Source organism: Nothoprocta perdicaria, unplaced genomic scaffold (genome assembly GCF_003342845.1).
Source record: "Nothoprocta perdicaria isolate Ctin4 unplaced genomic scaffold, notPer1 scaffold_16, whole genome shotgun sequence".
NCBI lineage: Eukaryota > Metazoa > Chordata > Aves > Tinamiformes > Tinamidae > Nothoprocta > Nothoprocta perdicaria.
The window spans coordinates 2,711,249-2,735,535 of record NW_020454760.1 but is presented as its reverse complement, the minus strand read 5'-3'; the positions used below and the strand labels follow the sequence as shown (position 1 = coordinate 2,735,535).

At 45.1% G+C, this 24,287-nt stretch overlaps 1 protein-coding gene across 1 annotated transcript in view; it reads left to right on the top strand.

Annotated features, from left to right (window-relative positions):
• MTCL1 (microtubule crosslinking factor 1) overlaps nt 1-24,287 on the top strand; it is a 96,873-nt gene that overhangs the window by 55,886 nt on the left and 16,700 nt on the right. The window contains exons 7-10 of the mRNA XM_026035501.1: nt 7,735-7,827; nt 10,705-10,935; nt 12,631-12,819; nt 20,649-20,816. Coding sequence (XP_025891286.1) covers nt 7,735-7,827; nt 10,705-10,935; nt 12,631-12,819; nt 20,649-20,816 — 681 coding nt within the window. The remainder of the gene's footprint in view (nt 1-7,734; nt 7,828-10,704; nt 10,936-12,630; nt 12,820-20,648; nt 20,817-24,287) is intronic.

The window sequence follows — 24,287 nt, the reverse complement described above, 5'->3', positions numbered from 1 at the left end:
GCCATAGTGTATCTGAAACCACCGAGAGCGCCTGGAAGAAAGAAGAAACAGCTGTGTTTGTGATTAAGCAATAATAAGCATTAGAAAGCAGAAGGAAGAAAAACCATCAGGGTGGCTAGTAGCCAAACAGCTAAATTCTGTATTGAATGTCAGAGGGAGAGCGGCTCCTCATCTTAACACGGGTAATTCCCTGCTAATTTTGTTTAGTCTGCTTTAAAATGTGCTGAAAGTCCAGAGTTTTGGTAGTGTTGGAATAATTAATGTGTGCAGCAGCTTCTCTTCCACTTTTCCACTTTTAGCAGTGCTAATAAACCTCAGAAAGGATATGTTATAAATCCGGGACACAGTAAGTCCTTCACTGGAAGGTAAAGTCTTTCCTCTTCATATAAAAAATGGGTAAATAAGGTAGAGAAATCTTATAGTTCACCACAGATCTTTTTGCAATTGGCTTCATGAATAGTTACTGTAGATGAGGTCAGAACCAAGGCAGATGTTTACAGTAATTTTGTTTAGATGCTGTCATCTTTATGAGCTCTCTCTTAGCTTAGAGCAGCCTCACTGTTGTATGAAGTCTTGTATTAATGAGCTCTCTGTTTATTAAGACAGGAGATAGGGGTAACTTTGGCACAGCCTGTCTCTCTTCCAAGAGGGGCTGATTTGTGAACTCGTGGAGCAGAGCAGGAGCTGGTCAGAGCGAACAAGCCTSTAACTATAACCCAAGGTAGACAATATCCAGATGAGGTCCAGATGTTCTCAACAAGTGAGTATGAATGGGGCTCACGGCCCCAGTGGAGAACATGTTTAAAAGATCTTTGTTTCAATCCGGTTTACACAAGCAGCAGAGTATATTACTTTGCTTTACACCAAACCATTTCAGTGGATCAGCAACCACTTAATAATGGTGCAATTCAGCCAAAACGAGGCAGAAGAGTCTTCCAAATGCTGTTTTGTTATCTGTCTCGTGCTTTTCTTTTTCAACTTCAAGCATTGGGCTAGCAAAACCCGCCATTTTTGTGCCAGATGAATGAGCAGAAGAATATATTTTTCAAATTCCAGCGGGTTCTTTTTATTACCACAGAAATTTCAGATGAAAACTTGAGTCATTCCATTCCCACAACAGAAATGGCTGCAAAGGAAGCTGCTATCTGCCTTAACTTATGAAGTGAAAATATTCGCTCTGTCCAATATTGATGGATGTTCTTTTCACTGTGCTTGGGCTTTACCGTGAGAAGAGCACATTTCACTTCAGTTGAGCAAATGATCTCTTTATAAGCAAACAAACCTATTTTTTCATCGTACATTTTCTCCCGAGCTGAATTTCATAGGCAAAGTTTCCCAAGCAGTGCTGAGCAGTTTCCATTCAGCCATTTCCCGCCCTGCTCCCTGTTTTTGAAATGAGCATCGTAGGAGCCTAATTGTTTGATTAAATACAATAAATGTAGGCTGACTTGTGCTGGAAACTACCCTGTAGCCTCACTGTAAACATCTGCGTTTGTTTGCTCTTTGCACTGCAGTTGTTAGTGCAACAGTGATATTAGAATGCATTTGCATGCTAAAGAGGTGGGTCAGAGGCACAGGCCAAGGGAAATTATATMTTGAAATTGCCTCAAGAGCGAGGCTTTGTTTTGTGGCTGAAACAAGCCATTGAGCTGAGCCTGGAGCCCCTTGGGRGGGACAGTCAATACATTATTCATGATCTCAGCAGAGCTGGGCTGGGCAGGGAGGGAGGGAGAGTTCTTCACCATCCAAAGGAAAAGGGAATAAGGAAGCAAGAATTGCCATAACTAGCAGACRTGGAGGAGCTAGAAAAGGTATCGCAGTGTTTTGTGGAGCAGATGCTCGACACAGGGCAGATTACTATGGCAACAAGTGGAAACCAGTGGAAAACTGGTAAATAATTTTTCATCTGGTGAATTTTATCCTTTCTACCAATGGAATATCCATTTCAAAAATCTTCCTTAAAGCAGGCTGCAGTTTCCTCCAGACAACAAGCACAGTTTGTTGCAGTATTTGATACCAGATGTCCTAAAATCTAACTGTATTGCTTAGTTCTGGTTGTTCAGTCACAGGGTATTGCTCCTGTCCTTACCTGAATAAGCATATATCGCCCAAGGCACATATATTCATCCATGAATTTCAAATTTGGATAATATGATTATTTTCACACACAGCTTTTAGACATTCACACATCTATTTTTGTGGACAAAAAACACCACAAAATCATCACTCCCGTGCTGTGGAAGGGGAACACACTGGAATTGCTGAAGTGAAGTAATTTAAAGGGAACAAGTTGTCACCCAAGAATTAAAATAAAAGCAGATAGGCTGGGGAAAGTGAGAGCATGTCTTAAAAATAAATTTTCCCATACAGTCTAGTGAAAAGTGGGCAGCTAGAGCTCACACAGAAGAGTAATTTCTTGTAGATCATCTACAAGCTGTTTACCTATTTTTTGTACTTACTCTGCCTGTAACAAATGTAATGCAGCTCTATTACCTTAAATTAATTTCTGGGTTAAATGTGGAGCAACCAGATACCATGATGTCCAAGTTTGGTAAGCCCCTCTATCAGCTGCTTTGAATCTGTATCAAATCTTGCGTGTGCTTCCATTTGGACCCATGCTGGGGGTTTCAGTCTGTTGTCTGACTGCTTTAGTTAAACTAAAGCTGKTTTTGGAGTGTCCAGGTTTCTTCCATGCAATTTTCATAATTCCACTTGAGAGCTTTTCAGTGGGATGGCTTTTGCAGCAGCTTCAAGCCATGTGCAGCAAATTTGCACATCTTTTCCTTTTGCATTTATTTAATATTTTCCCTCTCCAGAAGGGGAGCAGTGAATGTTTTATACACTGCGACTTTCCTTAATTCTGAACCAAAATGGGCACCACATAAGAAGCTGCATCTCCTAGTGCCCACAACGCCTCCAGTGCAAAACTGTGGGAAGAGAGAAGACAAACTGGTGCAGACAGTCTTCCTTCCCACCGAGATTAGAGGCAGCAAGAATAATTTACTTTGATGAATCGTATTCTTTCTTGCTATGCAAGGTTCCATAAAGGTTGACAATATAATGGCTTGAAAGAGCCATTATGATGTAAATCTGGATATCCAACTTGTAACTGACTCAGTGGGACACCCTATGCTGTCCATATAATGAGGCGGTGGATTTATTTACTTATTTTTCCATGGAGTAAAGCACTGGGTGTTTTCACAAAATCCAGGGCTCTTTGGGGAAGTGCGGGCGAATAACCACACTAGTGGCTGTGCCTGATGTGCGAATGGAGTACAGGGCACCTGGGCTTTTAAAGGCAAGGAGGGAGAGGAGGGCATCTTTGGAAGCAGCCTTTGAGAATTCAGCAGTATGTGCATCATCTGTAAGAAAGCAATATAAAAAGCACTGGAAGTTCCTCGCTAGTCTGTGTTATTCTATTTTTGCAATAGTCAGATGTCAACTTCATTTTTTTTAGTTCAAGGTTTAGTTTTAGACTGCTTAGGTGAAGTCAAAGGAGRAAAGCATTATAGTCATGACATTGGATAAGCAGTATAAAATGTTTAGTTTTTCACTCTGTGGAATTGCACAGAGATGCTGGAGTCTGTCTTTCTACCCTGCCTCCTCAGCCCTTATTTTTGCTCCACGCCTCTTGAAAGAAAGAATAAATACAGCAATTTGATGAAATTTTGCTCTTCACAGTTGTTGCCTGTAAACTGATTAGGTTTCCAGGCAAACTGTGGTTGAAATTAGCTATGCTCAAGTGGAGAAAAGAAGCAAATAAAGCTCGGACAGGTCTTGTGGTGTGTGGCACCTGTGTAAAGTGAGTCACTGCAGAAGCACAAGAGGTAACCAGGCAGAGAGGAGCAGGGAGCTGCTGGTGCAAGGAGCAGAGCAGAGCGAAGCCCCTGGGCTGGGTGACTTTTCTCTGCCTTTCCTCTTGAGGGAAAGGCACCAGCGTGGGCCAGCTTGCTGTGGAGTGAAGGCAGGTGAGGGAGAGGGCTTAGGAGGAGGGCTTGGCGCTAGCCGCCAGGGATGGAAGTGGCTTTGGAAGTGCAGTAGTCAGGATTCATGGAAGACTTGGATTGTTGCAGACGGAGCGTGGTCACCACTGTGGTACTGTGGGGAGGAGGCCTTGGCGGGAGCCGCTGTTGCGGGGGTGTCTGTCTGTCCCCCCGTAGCGCTGTTGTGGGGGTGTCTGTCCTCCCATAGYGCTGTTGTGGGGGTGTCTGCCTGTCCCCCATAACACTGTTGTGGGGGTGTYTGCCTGTYCCCCCGTAGCACTCTTCGGGGGCTGCCTGCCTGTCCCCCATAGCACTGTTGTGGAGTGCCTGCCTGTCCCCCCGTAGCGCTGTTGTGGGGGTGTCTGCCTGTTCTCCTGTAGTACTGTTGGGGTGTCTGCCTGTCCCCCCGTAGCACTGTTGTGGGGGTGTCTGCCTGTTCYCCTGTAGTACWGTTGGGGTGYCTGCCTGTCCCCCYGTAGCRCTGTTGCGGGGTGCCTGCCTGTCCCCYGTAGTGCTGTTGYGGGGTGCCTGCCTGTCCCCCATAACACTGTTGTGGGGGTGTCTGCCTGTCCCCCTGTAGCGCTGTTGCGGGGTGTCTGCCTGTTCCTCATAGCACTGTTGTGTGGTGCCTGCCTGTCCCACATAACACTGTTGCGGGGTGTCTGCCGGTCCTCCTGTGCCTGCCTGTCCCCCCCTTGCCCTCAGGCAGCCCTCACAGGGGGAGCCTGTGTGGGGGGTGTCTTCTTGCGGTGCCCTCACTGAGGCGGGAAGAGGAGGCGGGCCAGGAATGGAGGGTAGCAGGGGGTCCATCAGTGACGGTGTCAGTGTGGCAGCAGCGCCATTAGCCACAGAGACACCACGGCYGTGGCATGYGCTCCCCAGGCCCATGGTGCCTCCTCGGAGCCAGGAATGGAGGGTAGCAGGGGGTCCATCAGTGACGGTGTCAGTGTGGCAGCAGCRCCATTAGCCACAGAGACACCACGGCCGTGGCATGYGCTCCCCAGGCCCATGGTGCCTCCTCRGAGCCAGGAATGGAGGGTAGCAGGGGGTCCATCAGTGACCCTGTCAGCGTGGCAGCGGCCACAGCRACACCACGGCTGTGGTGCTCCCCAGGCCCATGGTGCCTCCTTGGAGGGGCCTGGCTTCCAAACATGAGCGCAAAGACGGGCATGAACCAGCAYGGGCTGCCTCGCCTGCATGCACGGCCTCCGCGTGCTGAACTCTACGTGCTCTTCATTCAAGGTCCAGTCTATCAGGACCTTACTCCCAGCCCCCTGTGCCATGGTTTGAGCACTGCTGCTTCCAATGCCTTCCAACAGAAATTATACTGTTGAAATATAGCAGGCTGAGGTTGCACTGGGAGGAAGGAGGAGTGCTGCAGCTCTGCATTCCTGCATCACCCACTCTTCAGCACGTTGCCTTTGCTGCTTGTGGAAAACTTTCCTCTGTAAATAGGCAAGACAATGGTAAAAAGATTGGCATTGCTTAGAGTGGTTGTAATGTTGTATCTGTCTTAATGCGTTTAGTCTCTTGCTAGTAATCCCAGCGGTTATTACGTACTCCAAGCACCTAAGTTTCCTAAAACCTGGCTTTGCTTGGGCTGCAGTTTTATCAAGAAACTGCTTGAGAACATATTATTTTCTTGTCTGTATTTCACAGATATAATACATTCGCAGTGCATCTGCAACTCCATTACATTAATGTAGAACTATGTTCCACTTTAGAACAAATGATCTTCTAGCAAATCACTGTTCATTGGAAAACAGATGTTGGAAGTGAATAGTGAAAAACCCAAACCTTTTCTGCTAGGTCTTTTTGCTGCTATGATTCAGCTTCCAATTTCTGGAATCCCAAGACTAACATTATTTGTAACTACCTAAATGTGTAATAATATGTCTGTAAAGAGAGTTTTTATTAAGATAACACATACTTCCTTTATATTTTTAAACAACATACACATTTTAACGTAAATTGTGTGGTTTTCTTTCCTGGAGGCATGTGAGCTTAAATTGTTCAGTTCCATGTTGAAACTGTTTTAATCAGGTTGGCTTCACATGGTTCTGGATAATTTTGAATTTATAAGGAAAGGAACAGACATTTTTGAAATTACACTTGAATTAGCTAGATTTACAAATCAAGTCTGCACAAACTGGGCAGATCCTGCCATCACCTATGCTTTCCAAATTCTTTGTGAGACTGAAATATTGGCCTTGTAGTCAAATACTTGTAGCAAATACTTGTAGCCAAAGCCTGCAGATGTATAAATGCACAAGACGAAGCGGTAAGACGGGTGATGTGATAACTCACTCTTGGTCGCCTTCAGTGTACGTTTTGGAGGGCTAGAGCTGTCCCTTTTTCAGGTACAAACCAGACACGTGCACAAGGCAATATGTGAATGAAGAAGGAGCTTTGGGGGCCTAGGAAGTGTATGTGCTATGGGAGCCCACTGCCATGCAGCCAACCAGCCTGTCATCTCCTTTCTCCTGGGAGAGGAGAGGAGGGTCTGGTCYAGGCTTGGAGACTCTCTGAATAGGCAGAAATGTCCCCTCAGGGCTGCCTGGTTTTGCTCTTGGTCACAGGAGGAGCACGCGGGGATGGGAAGGCGCCGTGGCTTGTGCCACAGGGGATGTGGTGGGGCAGCCCATGAGAGCTGCATTAAATCCTCACCACTACTGAGGCTGGAGCTTGGCCAGCAGAGAATTGGGCACCGTGTGCCCTCCAAAACCTGAAGCAAGCCCGTCTTTAAAGGCATCTTTACTCTGAAAAGTAGCAGTTGGGTAAGATGGCATGTTCTGTGTCACACTGCTGGTGTGTGTGAAGATAAGTCTGGCTGAGCAACTTGTGCTTATCGATCCTAGTGCCAATGCAGCAGCACAGAATGAAGGCCACAGAAAGAGCTGACCAGGAGTCTAAATGCCACAGAATTAATTAATATCGAATAAATGATGAGGGCTGTGGCTTTGCCTTCCTGGGCCTTGATATTTTAATTAAGCAACATTCAGCAGCAAAGTGGAAGGAATGCCAAATCTATAGAAAAAGTTGAAAGTGCAAAGATAGTGTGCACCTGGAAGGGGAGGTGTGTGAAAGGTATGGGTAGTAGATGCCAGGTGGGTTGGTAGGGTTGGCGTTCAAAGTCAATACCTTTCATGAATACTTTTGCTACAGATAGTTACTGAGATCTGTTTCCACACATAGCTTGTCCCATGACATTTGTAGAGAATTTGCTTGGAGCGGGAATTGCAGAGTAAAGTTGACTTGTGCAGAGAGCTGTTCTGTATCTGAAGAAAGGGCCTTTTTATGCCTGGTTGGTTTAATAACCCATTGCCTGTCTAACCAGTAGTTTGGAAGTGAATACGTAATTGGGTGCAATATATCTATCCTAGATACACTCTCTGTAGGGATGTTAAAATTTTACAGCTTTGATTATCATAAAAAAAGTACCAGCAAATACAGAACCCTGTAACTAGGAACAGGAGTGCAGTTCTAGAGCGGAGACCTGAAGGGACCGTGCAGTGTGTAACATGAGCATCATGGCTTTAGTTTTGGAAGAAGCCACACAGGAAATTCCCACACATACTTAGGCATTGCTATTTATTTGCACACTGTGCTTTGGTTTGAACTGTTGATAACTGTACGCTGTGCAGATGTCTGTCCTGCCTTTCTCTTTTAACACCACCCAAACACACTTTCCACTAAACCTATCCTTTGTCCTGCTGATCAGCTCAGGGATTCCCATGTTTTACCTGTACAGAGTGTATCGATACAGGAGCTTCAGGCTCAGCTTGAGCAGGAGACAAGACTTCACCGAGAGGAGCAAGAACAGTTTACAGAAAGGATCATTCAGGTAAATACAACTGACCCACCTGCTGGGAGAGATGCGTGGCCATGGCGTGTGCACCATAACCTTGTTTGTTGGAAATGTGGGACTTGTGTGCCGGAAGACCCGGGTTGTGAGCTCGTCTGAGTAAATGAAGAATCTGGAAGCTAGCAAAATATCAACTCAAAAATAGTTCTGCTACTTCGAATGCGGCTTCTCCATTCATTAGGGAGTGACTTTGTCTTCCTCTCTGTGTAGACCATATGAGAGAGAGGCCATTGCATTGGGTTGTCAGGGTAGCTCCTAAAATTTTCCAACTCTGGTAGGTGCTGAGCAGGGAAAAATCAGGCTGTAAGGGGCATTTTCCCTCAGAGACCTCCAGTCTGAGTAAGACAAGCAGAGAAGTGGAAGGGGAATCTGTGAAATATTGCAGTAGGAATTTTATCAGCTCGTCAGCTCTCTGTGCGCTTGGGAAGAGCTGCTCCCTCTGGGAGCAGTTCTGACACTCTCTCCCTTCCTAATCCAGAGAAAACCCAGCACTGCTCTCAAGTCAGAGGAGCTGTTACTCGCTCAAGAGTGAGATRCAAATCAAGTTGTTTTGTATTTCTCAGTACCCCATGTTTCCATTCCTCTTGCTCATAACCAGTGAAGAAGTCATATTTTGTTACATGTGCTCCCTTGGCTTTTTTAAAGCTGGAACATATTAGGCAATAATTCTGGGATTTCTAGCTCCTAGAGCAGAAAAATCTGTTGCCAATTTTTGCAGGCTGTTTAGCACTTTCCTGAAGKTTTCTTTTTAAATTTACTTCATAAACCAAATTCAGCCTAACTGTTGCATGGTGTAAAACATTTATCCTTGTGCCAGCTAATCTCATTATGCCCAAGTAATATTTCTCCGTCTTCTATCATAAGTAGCTTTAATTTCCAGTTGATCTCCATAGGAGCTCCTGTAGAGGCTTTTGAAGGCTACCAGTAAATTGATTTCCTTCCTAGCTGCCTTGAATGCTTTTTGGAACATKCTCTTTTGCAATAGCATAATACTTTATGAAGTTGCCTCCACCAGGGACTTCTGTGAGCATTTGTGACCACAGTGACTTAGATCATAATAGTTTGTAAAACAATAAAAAATGCAGCAGAATCAAAGCTGACTATGCACACTTGAAACAGTGGAAAAYGAAGAATGAAAGTGTCTTCTGGATTCTTCATTTTTTCCAAGTTATGCCCATCCTGTTTGATATACTCCTTTTTTTTTTTTATCATCTTCCAGGATTTCTGGTGGAAATGACTCATAGAGATCTTTGCTGTATTTAACCATAACCTTGTTTGGTGGAGCAACCTGTATCAACACCAGATCTGTTTGTCTGTCATTGTGAAGATTAAATTTATAAGAACCTCCTTTTCACTATTTCATTTATGGCAACATTTAAGGGCATTTAATTGATGCATGCTAGTGGTGTAGAATCCCCGTGAGTGTTATCAGAAGCTGTGTGTATGTTTTGGGGACCGTTTACATCTGATTTTGTTTCAGATTGCTTTTAAGATGCGTTATAAACCCACTTAAGCAAGTGTCTATTGTAAATAATTCTGATTTAAACAGGAATATATTTACAAGTATTTATACTTAAAGGATTATTTATTATAATGAAATTTTATAACAAAATTAAAATAWTTTTTCTTCTAAAAATCTTCCAAATTGTTTAGGTTAACGCTAAAGATGCATTAACTTTTAAAGAGATCTTAGCATATGTGTTGAAACTTTATATTATGCCAGAGCATAATTTAAAGGCAACACAGTCATGAGTAAACTGTCTAGCATGGAAGAAGCAGTTGTCTCCTAAGCATGTGAATTCTGTTGTGAAAATCAAGTTTATTGTAATATTTGTTGGTGGGGTTTTCTTCCTATGCCCCCAAAAAGGAATTTCTGAAGTATTCTTCATAACTGTGTCCTTGGTTGGGATGAAGTCCCAGGGTATGTTCCTATGGTGTAAACCATTGTGGTCATTAATTTACTATGGCTTTCATAGATTATATCTATAGAGCTGATAAGCAGAGAGAGAGATTATTTTTTTCTATATATAGGTGAATTATTACAACAGAATGGAAAACAGTAGAAGGTGTCATTTGGAAATGAGTGGCTCTCTACTCCTTTTCTGTGTGCTTTTCTTTATCAATATGAGCTGCAACCTGGTCTCTTCAGTATGAGATGCTGTCCAGCTAGCCTGTCCAGGGTCCCTGGGCCGGAGCCATGCCATTACTTGGCTTGGACATGCTGAGGGAGAAGCCATCTCTGAAGAGTAATATTTTAGGCAGGCTTGTGTCAAAACAGGTGTAATTACACTTGACCTTCAGGCCGTGAGCTTTTCCTGGTGCTTCTGRTAGTGAAACTCAGACCTGGTGAATGCAGAGTTGCAGCCTTTGGTTGTCTCCTCAGTCCCTGCAAGCATCCCTACCTAGTCAGAGCAGAGTGAGCAAGTTTTTATTGGGAGCTGTCCGGGTGCCTCTGAGGATGGACCGAGAGAGGCTCCTAGTTGGGTCTGAGATGCTGGATGTRTTTCCTTGGGAAGGATTGCCCTTCCAGAAGGAGCGGGAGGCAGTCTAGGCTCTGCTGGGAGCATACTGCAGGGACACAGTCAAGACAGGGAAGAAAGCACAAGGGCTCAGAAACATCCACATGTACGTCTTTAAAGTACATGAACGGGCCACTTCCACAGCAGGTTTCCAGCACGGGGTTATCTAAGCCAAGTTTATCACCTGGGGTCCTCTGGTTTCCTCAACAGTCAGAACCCTTGCCAAACTCCATAGGTACAAACTAGAGGTTTCAGTATGTCTTACCCAGCTTAGTAGGAGTGTTGGAGAGCCCCGGGAGAGGACCCTGTTGACCTTGTGTCTGTGATTCCATTAAAGCTGGAGGAGGAGCATATGCAGACCCTGCGGAGGAAAGACTTGGAAGTGCAGAGCTTGACTCTGCAGAACAAGCTGGAAGAGAAGACCTGGGGCCAGGAGAAGAGCCTGCTGCAGCAGGAGCTGAGGCACTTCAAGCAGGACACCTTCCTGCTCTACGTGAAGCTCAAGTGGCTGCTGAAGCACTGGCGGCAAGGCCGGCGCATGGAGGAGGAAGGGGAGGACGTGCTGGAGGTAACTGCACCACAGTATTATCCCCCTTAAATTGCAGGGGGGAAGGGGCTCCTAGCACTGCCACCGGCAGCACGGGCACTGCGATGCCCCTTCGTTGAGACAAGCTTTAAATGTGATGTGGCAGCAGCAGCTTTGTAATTAGATCGGGCTTGAAGAGGATGAAAGTAAGCCATGAAGCCTTTTATTAGGCTGGCTTGTGCTGAAGGGTGTTCTGTATGATATCTTTATGTTACAGATCACTTATCTTTGAGTCTAAACCCTTGGCTAGTACAMACATCTGGTCCTGAAAAATCCTCTCATAGTAAATGAAGATTTAATTAGGCCGCTGAGATATGACACCTGAGTAATTTTTGGAAAGAAAAAAAATGCATTAGTGAGTTGATGGAGTCGAATCTGCTTAGATGGCTTAAGTGCTGTCATTTTTCTCAAGTGAGTGTACAGTGTGTTCCTTACGGAGCCTTCAGCAATACAGATGGAGGGAAGCTCTGTTTTCATGTTGGCAGGAGAATTACACAGCTTCTTGTAGGAACTTACAGTGATTCATTCTTGCTTGTTCCTTTTCTACATGCACACGTCTGTCACYGTCAGCAGCAGCACACCAGGAGTCATCATGGTGATTTTCCAAGCAGCAACTAAATTAAGATCAGGAATTTCATAAGTACATAACAACCTGGAATCCCCAAGCTGGCATGATTTACAGGGATATGATTTCCAGAAATGCACTGTGAAAAAAAGGTGCTGCTGAGCTGAGTCAGGCTGCACAGCCAGAATTAACAATTGCTTTGGAAATCTTGTCTAAAGAAATTCTAGTTAGAAAAGTATATTTGTCCAATCTGGCATTTTATCCAAAATCCTTGTGAAGTGTAGAGGGATCTTGCAGGATCATGCAGTTTTGAAACCATCTCATAAAACACGCAAGCTGGATTTTTCTTCCCCAATATTTGAGGTATTTAGGTACCCAATGTTTTTCAGTGTTTGCTGCATTTGGCAGAACAAGAAATCTTTCAGATCTGCTMAGGATATGCTTAGGTAGAATACTCCAATGTTTTGTATGCTGAATAGGGGATGAATGAACATCCTTGCCTTTAACAGATGTGGAAATATGAGTCAGAAAGATGAGTAGCTGTTTAGGAATAATTTGCTTCTACTTTACTTCAGAAATACTAATTTGCTTTTTTGTGTACTATCTCATCTTCTGTCTAAATAGCTTCCATTTTTCACTGCTTGGATTTTTTGACTGGTTCATTTACAATCAGTCCATCTCCGTCATTGTCATTGTCGTGAGTTTTCATTAATTCAACGGAGAAGATGAAGTGATGGATTTGGGCTCTTCCTGATCTCCATATCTTCATCCTACAGTATCCCCATTGTCTCCTATAGGTTTCCATTGCATAATGACTTATAAGTCTCACACTGCATGGTGATCCTACGTCCCTCTCCTCAACCACACAGCTACAAGAGTTAGCTCTCCTGTTTTGCAGGCCTGCAGAGCATGGTGTTCTCATGTGCAGCAGGTCAGCTGGTCCCACTCAATGGTTGTATGGAAGACTGTCCCCAGTAACCTACAGAATGGAAGTCACTCTGTCCTGCCAGAAAGCCTCAGAATATTCCTRTCTCTTAGACCTTCAGTAAATTTCTGTTCCTCCATGGTAAATGTAGGAAGACTGTTGATTTKTCCCATCTTGTGCGTTTTAGATCGAGCCTCTTGAGGCCCTCCCGGAATTTGGCCTTCCATCTGAGCAAAAGGCGGAGGATGCAGCGCGAGAGGAGGAGGAAGAGGATGTTGTTTTTGCCCTGGCGGATTATTCTCAGCGTCCCACTGTGGAGAGCACTGAGCACGGGCCACAGCTGCAGACTGCGGAGTTACTGCAGCAGCAGAAGCAGGTACCGTACCAGAAGGCATTTGTATGTCATGTCCTGGGAATGGAACATGTGGATTTTCCAAGGGATGCGTTCTCTGCTGCGCTGAATCGCCTGGAATCGGGCTCATAACAACAGTTCCAGCAACACAGCAGTTACAATGGATTTTGTCCATTAGATTTATATTTAATTAGGATCAGTGTGATTACTGTTCTCCTGTTGGCAGATGATCTCAGGGAAAAATCCTATTTCCTCCTGTGGCCGTTTGCCCAGAAACATCTATCAGTGTGTGATGGTTTGCAGGATTTACACACTTCTCTTGCCTGTGCCTATCTATTGTATTCTATTGCCCAGCTTCTAGCAAGAAGAGGTGATTTTACTTCCTTTAAATAATGTAAGAAATGAGCACATGCGTTTAATGATTCCCTTGGAGATGATGGGAAAACAGTGCAAAAGTTGCTTCCTGTCACTGGGCCTCRTTTTTAAACACCTAAGGGCAAATCATGCTGACTTGTCCCTGGTGTCTCCTCCGCCCTGCCTCTATGTGTCAGAGCAATGTGCAGAGAATCCAACACTCAGCACTCACTAAAAGCCTGCAAGACAGAAGTTTGGTTTCACCACTGCACTGCATACGTAGTGTATGCACTACATACGTCCTAGACATTTTAACATGAAAGAATATGCAATTCACAGGTAGGACATATTACAATTAGACTGAATAAATTGAACTGTTATCTTTTTTTTAGTTTTCATTATTTATACACAATAGCTGTGTGTCGTTAGCCATTTTCTGTGCATATACGTGCATAGTTCTRCACATGTCTTGTGAAGAGGTTTATCTTTAACTGAGCAACTTTTTCTCATAGTTTCTCTTTCACTAATTCAATAGTTTTTGAAATGTGTGGTGAACTACCCAACCCTCCAAAATGAGGGTGTGTTGCTGGAAGACTGAAGCCCACCTGCCAGCAGAACACAGTTATATTCTGATTTATTGTATAGTTTCACTGACATTTCTCCACACGGTACCTTGTGTCTCATTTAAAGGCTCAACCACATTTTCATAATTTCTAATATCTCTAAGTGAGTAATACCAAGACTCCATGAACAGGARATATGGTGCTGATCACTGTCACACATCCTTGTGCTGAATTTTTCAGTGTTTGGAGCATTAMTTTTTGCATTGAATATGCCCGATGAATTCAAAGTTTTGTGCCTTGAAGATAACAGTAATCCTAATAACAAGAATAATAACAAACATTCAAAAGGTAGAGAGTTAGGGCTTCTGACATTCTTTTGATGCATTTTCTTATCTTTTTAAAATAGAAAATGGTCAAATGATAGCATCCCATTATTTAGAACGATTTGCAAATGGAAGTAGCAGTACAAAATCTGAATAAAGAACATATTCAGTGAAAAAGCTCTTGCATCCTTATGCCTTATGCTTAGGCTCTGGGCAGGCTCCTGCCTCGGAGCCCCTTCTCTCCACAGCCACACTGCACTGCTGGGCTTGCTGCAGGCGCTGGGGATAATGTGGGTTGTGTCTCTGCATATCCCGTCTTCTCCTTAAATTCTCTTTGAATCCCCCCAGTTCTCAGGACTGCGCAGTGTCTGCTCACATATTGCCTCTGTGGGCTGGTAGATCAACTGTAGGCCACAGTAAGTCTCCATCCTAGAGTGAAGTTGGACTGGTGCTGGGAGGTGCAGAGGCTCYCTTGCAAACTACCAATCTGTTCAGCTAAATTTGTCTTTGAGAGCAAARCAGTAGAGGAAGGAGAGCACTGTGTCACTTCACAGGCTCTTCCAGCTTGGGTAGTCTTTAGCTWTCCTTTTTAACAGCACTAGTGGATGGTTCCATCCCTCACTGCGATTCACGGGACACTTGCTCCCCAGGCAGCATTGCTTCCAACATTTGWGCAGCTTAGCATTTGGAAAGGGTCTGGTGCCCTTTCAAAAGCTGGTGGAGGTCAGACCCTTTTGCTTTCAGAAGCATCTTTATCAGACCTAGACCCATCACTGTTGTCCTGTCAGCAAGTTGTCTCTGGTAGAGGTTGAAGGCRGCTGTGGAAGAGATGCTCCTGAGCATTTCATTTTGCTGCATTCACTCTGTAGACTGATTTAATCTAAAATGTGTATAAGAAATATGAAGCAATATACCATCTCAGTACAACTTTTGCCATATACTTTCCATATCTGTCCCTTAAAATGGCCAAGAACATGCAAATAAAATATATCTTCTTTGAAATAATGATTGCTTGGAGGTGAATCTCAATTCAGATGGCAAAAAAATGGTAGGTAGGATTGAATGTGTTTCATTTTTATATAGCTTGCATGATGTTCTGATACAGCATTTACTGCTAATCTCACTTCCTAAAGAAATGAGGTACAGAAACAGACCCCTGTTGATAGAACAAATATTTATATTAAATAGTGCAAAACACCCAGATGGATTTGTGAAAGTAAAAGAGATTTCCTACCTTCCAACTGTGAAAGAGAAAAGTGGCATTTCGACATGGCAAGAGTGAGCAAATTTGCTCAGCATTTCTCATGTCGAGCATTATTACTTGTTCCACACATTCACAGTATTTTATAGTGCCCTGAGCTGCTTCCCATGAGCACTATGTATTTATTGACTCGAAAGGGTTGAACAGGGTTGTCGGTGTTACTTGGGCTGTTGTTAATAGGAGGAAGGATTATCATCCTACCCTGTGACACAGGAATAGGGAGCCTCAGTGCGGATTAGTTCTGATCCTGGGGTAGGCCCAGGGCATCGGTGTCTTGTGCAGGGCTGTGACAGGGGGTGGGCTGGAGGCTCAAGGCCTCATCAGAACCACGTGCTGAGCTCCAGGGTTCAGAATGATCTGACCCATCTGCCCATCTCGCTGGCCCTGCAGCCCTCCTCCGTGAAGGCCCTTGGCCCTTCTCACCAGGTCACAGAAGCTGGTCCCTCATCTACACCCATTGGAGACTCTCTCCTATAAACCTCAGCTCCGCTTGGTTCACATGCGATCCTGACAACTCACTGGTTAATGTGTCCATTAACTGACAAAGCTAGAGCAAAATACTAGAGCAAAAAACACAGAGCTTGTGAAATCCCAGCTCTACAAAGATCAGCAGATGCAGAGCACATCCTGAAGACAGGGATCTCAGCAGTGTTCACCTCTTCCTACTGCCTTGTCAGGTACTTACCCTGCGATAAAAAAACCACACTCAGGATCTTTGGGTTCTTCTGCAGGTTCCTTAAGCTCTCGGTCAGGATTAAAAGCTGTATATGGGGATTTTCAGGTGAGTGCTGTAGCAGGGGGAGGTCTCTCAGGACTGCACCTGCCCAAGGAGAGCCCAGAGTTTGCTGTTTCTGCCTGGCAAGCTCCAGGATGAAAAGCATCAGCACTTAAAAGTGTTTAAGTGTTGAAGCTTCATTTCACATGAACAAGGAAATCTTGTGATGGTCGCTGTGATAACTAGGTCAGGGAAAAAAGGAAAACTAACCCAACCCACATTTATTTTTAATATTAAATGGCCTTGCTTGCGTTTTTTAACGCCGCTCTTTTGCTGATAACCGAGGTGAGTGGCAGAAGAGGCCGGGCAGGGAACGGCGAGGTTCAGGAGCCCAGGGGAAAGGCAGGTCACAGGCGGCAGGGGACAAGCAGGCTGGTGGCACCGGCGAGGAGCCCTTGCAGTCCCTGAGCACCTGGTACGTGTGGGGAGACGGGGAGCACCTGGTTTGGCTGAGCAGAAGTGGGAAATGCCCCGGGCTGGCGTAGGATCGGGGCAGGGGAGAGAAAGGAGCTTTCTGATCACCTCTTCAACAGAAAAAGTGTTAAAAATCCACATGCTCACGTGTAGGGCTGTGGGGACCCCAGAAATCTCTAGTTAGATTTTTTTTTTTTTCTTGCATGTTTGTTTTCAAAGCTTAGCTTAAAAAAAAGCCTAAAGGAATGGTAATTAAGTCTTAAATATTCTGAAATGATTTGCTCAAACATCCAGCTTCACTTTTTTTTTTCCTAGAGCTGTGACTGTAGAGAGAAAATGCACAGTTCTTGGAGTTTAGGCTCCAGACCTTGTATTTTTAATTCATTGCTCTGCTAAACTGCTTGCAGTCCCAGATTTCAGCTAACTTGTTAAATGAAATTCTCCAAGAAAAGAAAGTTTGTGATTAAAAGCAGAACCAAGCTTCAAACAATTTCTCAGATCCCAAATATTTCTGGAGCTGGAGTCTCACATCTCTGGGCTCGACTTTACATAGTAAAGACTCCAAAGTGCTGGAACTAAAATGAGCTTTGCTGTGTTAAGTTCCTACTTCTTGTCAACTGTTGTTTCATTTGCCTATAGAGCCTGACCTGTGAGTGCAACAAGACTCTGAGCTGTCCTTTTTTTAAAATATTGTCTTGTTTTGGATGGGTAGTGAATCAGTCTAAATTACAGTGATTTTCAAGGTCAACTACCTGCACAGGGGACTATTCAGAATATCACAGCCATGCCCTGTTTCTTCTGGCTGTGCACAGGAAAACATCCCTGGAAGGAGCAGGAAGACAGTAACAATCAGTATTTTATACCTATGGGATCTACTCTTATGCAAAAGCTGTTTGACAGTTTTACCATCAGAAGACTAAAAACTTTCTAAATGTAAATGCTGCGTTTCTGAGCACATCATCTCAAAAGTACCATGGTTTTTTTTCTGTAAAAATTCTCCAGTGTGGCAGAACAGAATAGTAGTCCCACAGACCTCTCCAACTTCAGGYTGCAAATACGAAGTCACAAAAGGGACTTCTCTGCAGGAATTAGAAGAATGCACCAAAAAACGTTATTTATATTGTCAAATTAATTAAAATCTCAGGGGGTGCCTGGGGTGCTAGTCTCATACAGTGACATTGATGTAACACATCTAGAAATAAGATGTGCCTGCACCCCAGCAGGCTGCAAACGTACCGTGAGGTTCTCTTGACTCCTCTCTGCCCTGGTTGGTGGCTTATTTCTTCAAAAAACCTATTTTGATGCCACTCTGAAACTTAAAAAATGCTTGCACAGGAATGCAGGAGCAAAGGGAGGCTTTAGCTTGCTTTGATTTCACTTGGGTTTATTTTTCTTCTGCCTCTTCCCTTGTGGAGCCTTTTGATTACTTAGTCAGAGGAAGAGTTTGATGCAGCCCACAAGGAAACACAGAATGTGGCTCCCGAATAAAAGCTCYTCCTGGGCCCCGGGAGTCAAGGTTTTGCAGAGGAGATGAGGCCAGATTTTGAAGCACTCAGGACCCTGCAGCTCCCGCTGTGACACTAGGGACAGATCTTCAAAAGATGCTTTATTCTGATCACTGCACAAGGACTTGGTTGGAGAATCTGACCTTCACTGGGTATCAGGATGCCAGTTCATGGCGAAAACCTGGAAAATCCCATCACATATTGAAAAGCAGGTGATCTGTGTGTATAATGGGGAGTGCAGCCGCAGAGTAGGTCGCTGCTAATTGGCATTAAATGTTAATGGTGTTAATGCTGCTCCTGTGGGCGTGTTTCTTACACAAAGTCACGTTGCACGCCGTCACATTTCATTAGCCCAGGCAGATCCAGGTCAGGCAGGGAGCACCTGCACTCATCCCCCGTGTGTCTAGCAGGTTTTTTGGCTGATGAACCAATGGGTTGGAAAAAGTAGAGCACCCCATGTGTGTTTGTTTCAAGAAGGAGGAACAACATGTCTCACTGGTGACTGCAAAAGTTGATGGAGGGGTTTGGTGATGCCAAAACATCTGCTACACACCTGAAATGAGCAGCGATGCCTGCGCAAAACTGTGTTCTGTACAGCTTACCCCTCAATCATTGGTATTTTTAGGGCTCTAAGTTCTGTGATTCCTCTGAGCCTTGGGTCTTGAGTCACAGAGCTGAAGCAGATGGGAGGTGGAAGCCCTGAGCCAGAGTTGCTTAGGGGGCACCCTGGGGTGCAGCCCTCCAGGATCCCTGCTTGCCTGCAGAGGGGAGGAGGCTCCGTTGGCTTTGCCATTTTCCCCATCCTGTGCAGCTCCCAGTGGCAAGAGCACCCCGCATGTGCCTGACCACAGAGCTGGGACAACTCCCTGAGCAGATCTCAGGAGAAGCCAGGGACCACAGGAGCATGGCAYTGCAGCCTGTGCTAGACGAGGGCTCTGCGAGTCTGCAGCGTGTTGCCTGCTCCGAAAGCTCTCAGGGTTCATTTAGAAGTGTTTAACTAGCCTCTAAAGAAAGCAAAATAAAATACAAAGGACTTGCTGTGTCTGACTTACTCTCCTAATTTTTACATTTAATTTGTAATTAGGCTATAGAATAAATTGTTCTTATGGTCCTCGCTGGGCACTATTCAACACTCTTGGACAATTGCTGGACAATCTTGAATTTGAGGGTGTTGCACATGCATCAACTTTGCTTCTATTGTGAGGTGAACAAGGACACCCTGACTTAGTCAAGTTCTAGATATATATCTGAATTTCTGTCTCTGAGACACTCTTGTTTAGTTTTTTGTGTACGTCTGCTTACTTGACCTAGCTATAAAGAACTCCCCACTTAGCTGCTTCATGAAACAGTAGATAAGAGGAACTGCAGGAAACTTACACTTGAAAAGATGAATGAAAAACAAAATGATTTAGACTATCATGCAAAAATCCAGCCAGATAATTTCAGTTAGGTTTCCCAAGGAAGCTGGCATATTCATGACACCCGGGTGACTAAATGCCGAATTCGTTTCATCCATTTTCCCTTTTCTTTTCTGCTCATGCTGTGCCTGCTAATCAGTAGTAATTTTTCTTAAAAGTCTTTTCTGTTCAAAATAAAACTTGTCAGATACAATCTCTAGCTACTCCTTGATCTTTGAGAGCTCATTGAGAATCTTTGATTGAGTTTTTGGATAAATAAATCATATTGCGTATTTCTGTTTCCTAATTCAAAGACTGCAAAAAAAGGTTGGAAGAAAGGGTTGGGTTTTGTTTATTGATATCACGTGAACTTTTAAAGTATTTTGTTGGGTATTTAATATAACTATGATAGGTTTTGCAAGTCCCTAGAGAGTCTGAAGAAAGTAAATGCCGAGTGAATGCCAGTGTCAAACTAAGAAAAAAAACAGTGATTTGATTAAGTGTACCAGTGTACCTGCCTGTCTGTCAGTACTTGCCAAGACCTGACATCAGCTGTGGGCTTAACTTCTGCTTTGGCTCCTTTCCTGGCTTCTGATTAGCATTTAAAATGTTAGTGAACATTTTAAATGTGACCGTGGCATTCTCAGCAAGATGTTGGGGGGATTTGCTCTTTGATCCTGCTCGGTAAGAGGGAGAGCATCCTGGCTGGCATTTCGGCATGCGGCAAATCTGATCCATGTGGAGCTGCATGGGACTGAGAGGAAATGCAAAGCCCAGGCAGGCGAGAGGCAGCCCCTTAGCAGAGATACTTAGCTTAAAAACACTTTTTTTTTTTTTTTTGAGAATTACTTTGTCTTACAATGCCAAAGCACTGAAAATGAATCCTATTTCTTAGTACAGACTTGACACATTTTTGGGGTTTGATGGCCAGCAATAACTGTATGAGATTTACCTGACAGATGTTGTATTCTACCTATGGATTACAGTAATAGAAGGGAAGCTGTGACAGATGTCCTCAATCCAGAAAGATGCTTAGTCTTTTTTCCAGAATGCTTCAGGAGTCCTTGGCTTCTGTGCGTGCTCCAGAACTGGGAGGCAAAGCAGACCCAGAAGGCAGGGCTGCTTTTAGTGTCCTGTGTGAAAGGCAACCTGGGCACCTTCTTTGCCATGCAGTGAGCACGTGAGTGCTTTTCCTCCTCGAAACGAACCTGGAGGCTGGGGTCAGTGCAACTGGAATATTCATTCTCCCTTGTCCCGGCAGGCGAGCGAGAACCGGAGGCTCCTGGGCGCCGTGAAGGGGCTGCTGGACGAGCTGCGCGCGGAGCTGCGGGACGAGGAGCGCGAGCGCCGCGGGCTGCAGCAGCAGCACGCGCGGGACCGCGCCGCCTGGGAGCTGCGCCTGGCCGAGCTCTCGTGCCACCTACAGCAGGTACAGCCCCCCGAGCCTCCGGCCTGCAAGGCAACGGCCACGCYGCTTAATGGGGTGGGAATTCTGCAGCAGTCAGGAGCATTGCTGCAGTTATCCTCTTAAAAGCCAAGGCTTGAGGCCGCCCTGGGTGCCTGAGTGGTGCTTTGCCCTTTGAGGACCTCTTGGGTTTCGGCTGCCCCGGGGTGAGTCTTCGTGGAGCAGGTACTGTATAATATACGTGAGGATGAAGGATCTGAACCTCTTCTAGTTTCAGTTCCTCCAAAGAGCTGGCTGGCAATGTATCAGCTGTGATAATGAGACACGCGGCTGTCTGTATTCGTTAGCTTTTGTAGGAGAGAAAATGTCTCCGTGTTGGCATGTTCACAATTAGCTCATCTCTGTGCCTTGGCACGTAACAACTGCAGGATTTGATACTTAGGAGAGAAACGAGTAATTTAATAATAGTGAAGCACCAGATCRGTGTGTGCTAGCAAACCAGCCAGGCCGGGCTACTGACTGGTGACGGATGGTACCCAGTGGAGAGAAAGCTCCAGCTTCCTGCCATAAGTTACTATTAAAAGCGTGTCTGTAAAATCTGGTGCCAGGTGCTGCAGTGCTGCAAACTGCCGTTCACAGCTCACTGTTTCTGAGGCAAAATGAAAACAACGCAGCAGAAAACCACATGGCAGCATTTCCCAGGCCAGCTGCATGAGAGCTTTTGTTTTCTGCATTGAAGAGGGGAGAGGAAGGAGAAATAATCTGTTCAGGTCCTGTTGGAAAGATTTATAATYGTAGAACGTCTCTGCAGAAGACAAATGTAAAAACAGTGTTAGCTGCTGAGATGATGGTACATTTAGGAGGATTTACTGAGCATCGGGGCACTGTCAGGAGGCTGGCTGTGACACACAGTGCAGGGACCTGAACACTGCTCTTCCTGGCCAGGTGCAGTGATGGAAGAAAATTTAATTTTAGCCGAATTTTCCCTCAGTAGATTCAGGTTCTCATTTTCACATCAGTAGTGTCTTAGCACACACAAACTTCCAGTCAACAGATCACTTGGAAAAAGAAAATAAAAGCAATTGCCACTTTGTCTCCCTAACCTAAATGTGGGAACAAAGGCCAAAACTTAGAGAAAGCCAGTTTGGGAAATCTGCCCGTGCAGAGCTCGCGCCTTTGTGTCCCTACGGGCAGTGTGCACTAGGCTGCTGCTTTGGGGGGTGGTTGGCGAGTGGGACAGTGCTGCCRTAGCCGCCCCGGGAGCAGAGAGGTTTGCACCCTTTCTGCTGGTGGTTTTGTCAGACTGTTTTCACTCTCTCTGCTATTGTTGAATCCTCCTGGTGGGAGTTCGTCATCTATGGCAATTGCTGAATGGTGGATGATATTTTTTTCTATTTCTTGAAGCAAATGAAGGGAATAAAACTTTGATATTTAAGGCGTGAAACTGACTTTCTCAGCAGACTCCCCCAAAGAGGTTTATACTTCACTATGAGATAAAGTCCCTAATGAAGCAGTGAAAAGATGCTACCTACATCACTCTCCCATCAGATAGGGCAGCACACACAATGTGAGCACCCCACTGATTTAMAAGTATTGGTTTGCAGCAACATAAAAACAAAATATAATATAAATTAGATGAAAAATAGAAATAATGTAAATATGAAATAGGAATGAGCTAAACCCAACAGTATCAATTCAGGATTTGGGGCATTCTTGTTATGGGCTCCGTTTCAGAGGCAGCATGGGGGCAGCTAATGAATGACACCAGCTTATATTCACATCAATAGTCTCTGCTGTTCAGTGCTGACCATAGTGTGGGCTAACAACTCAAAACAGCCTAAGGTATCACGTCAGTGTGGAGAGAGGGCCTCTCGCCATGCCTTGTTCCTTGGTGGCAAGAGAGCAATGACTCCTGTGGCAGGAGAGAGCTGCCCAACCCCTGACGAGCCAGTAGAGACTCGAGGCCTTTGTCGTCTCCACTGCTGTCTTGATGAGGGGTTTTTGCCCCATTTTTCTGTGAAGCTGCAGGTCAATCGGAGCATCTTCCTCAAGACAGACACCCCCAAGTTAATGACTACTGACTGGTTTTGTGTTTTGGTGCTGGAACTCCCAGTGTAAGAAAGAAATAGAAAGAAAGGAGAAAAACCTCTTGGGCTGAAGTAGCAACGCACATCAGAGATGATCATATCCTGCTGCCTTGTGCTTTGGAGCTTTAAGATTTAACACAGTATATATCATTAAAAACAAAAGTCTTGTCTGTCAGATGTGCATATCCATCTTCTCTGGCAGAAGAATCCTAAGGCATTGTTTTTAAGATAAGAAATAATGAGATTGCTCTTAACTATGGGATTCTGGTAYCTCTCAGCCAATAACAAATTCCAGCAGTGCTTAGCCTGCAGCTGGGCAAGTGGAAAAAAAGCAGTTTGGGAGAAGTGGGGAGAAAGAGGGACTTGTTCAGCTTTGCAGCTTTTCTGTATTTATATTCATGTAGTTCAACAGCTTTGTACTTTTTAGATTTGAAAGAAAAGAAGGAATTTTCTTTATAATTATACAAATTGCCTATACGACAGCAGAGCGTTTTTGCTCTACAGGCTTGTTTTGACCTTTTCATGCTCCGTGCCAGGTCAGGAATTTATTGCAGGCATTGGCAGGCCTTTGCAACGCAGTGTGTTAGCCACAGCCACTGCTGCAAGTGGCACTATTGCCCAGAGAGGGCAGATGTGCAAGGTTGCACTCCAGATGCTGCCTCTGCTAAGTGCTCCTATTGCAAGATGGGGAGGCTGCACTGCCTTAACGTCCCTTGAAAGGTGAGTTGCATATATCCCAAAGAACCGGTCTTAAATAATCCTCCTTCAGGCTAAGGTGTGAGGAAATTTTTTGCAGTTTCCTTCATTTTAGAGTCCCTTACATTTTGGCTGATCTCAGCTGCACAGTGACAGACTTGATGCAGATAATTATTTGGTGTCACAGCTGTTTGGTAACCCCAGCAGCCCCTTGCAGGGGGCAGCCCCTGGGGACCACAGCCCAGTACACTCCTTCTCAAGCATCCCTGAGAAAACGGGTGCCGGGACTGCAGCTGCACCAGCCAAAGCCATGAACTGTCGGAGTGGGAATTGGGCGTGCACAGAGGGAAGATGGAGCAAAAAGAGCAAGATGCCATAATCTGCAGCTAGCCATGAGCTTGGCAGCAGGATTGCTCAGCATTGCTGGGCGAAGCGTGAGCTGCCAGCATAGCGGGCAGGGGGACAGCAAAGCAGCTTCTGTGCTCAGGGACGGTGTCCCCAGGAACAGACCTGCAGCACGGGGGTATTTAATGGACCTCCGGGTATATTCAATTACAACCTGCAATTGTGGGGCAGAAARGTCTTTGTGGGGCTGCTCGTGGTGGTCCCCAGGGTCTCGTCTGCCAGACCGTCCACTACCGCTTCCCGGCTGCCCCTGCAGTCAGGGCAAGCTCGAGTCATAGTTGGGTAATATGCTCTGAATTTGTTGGTG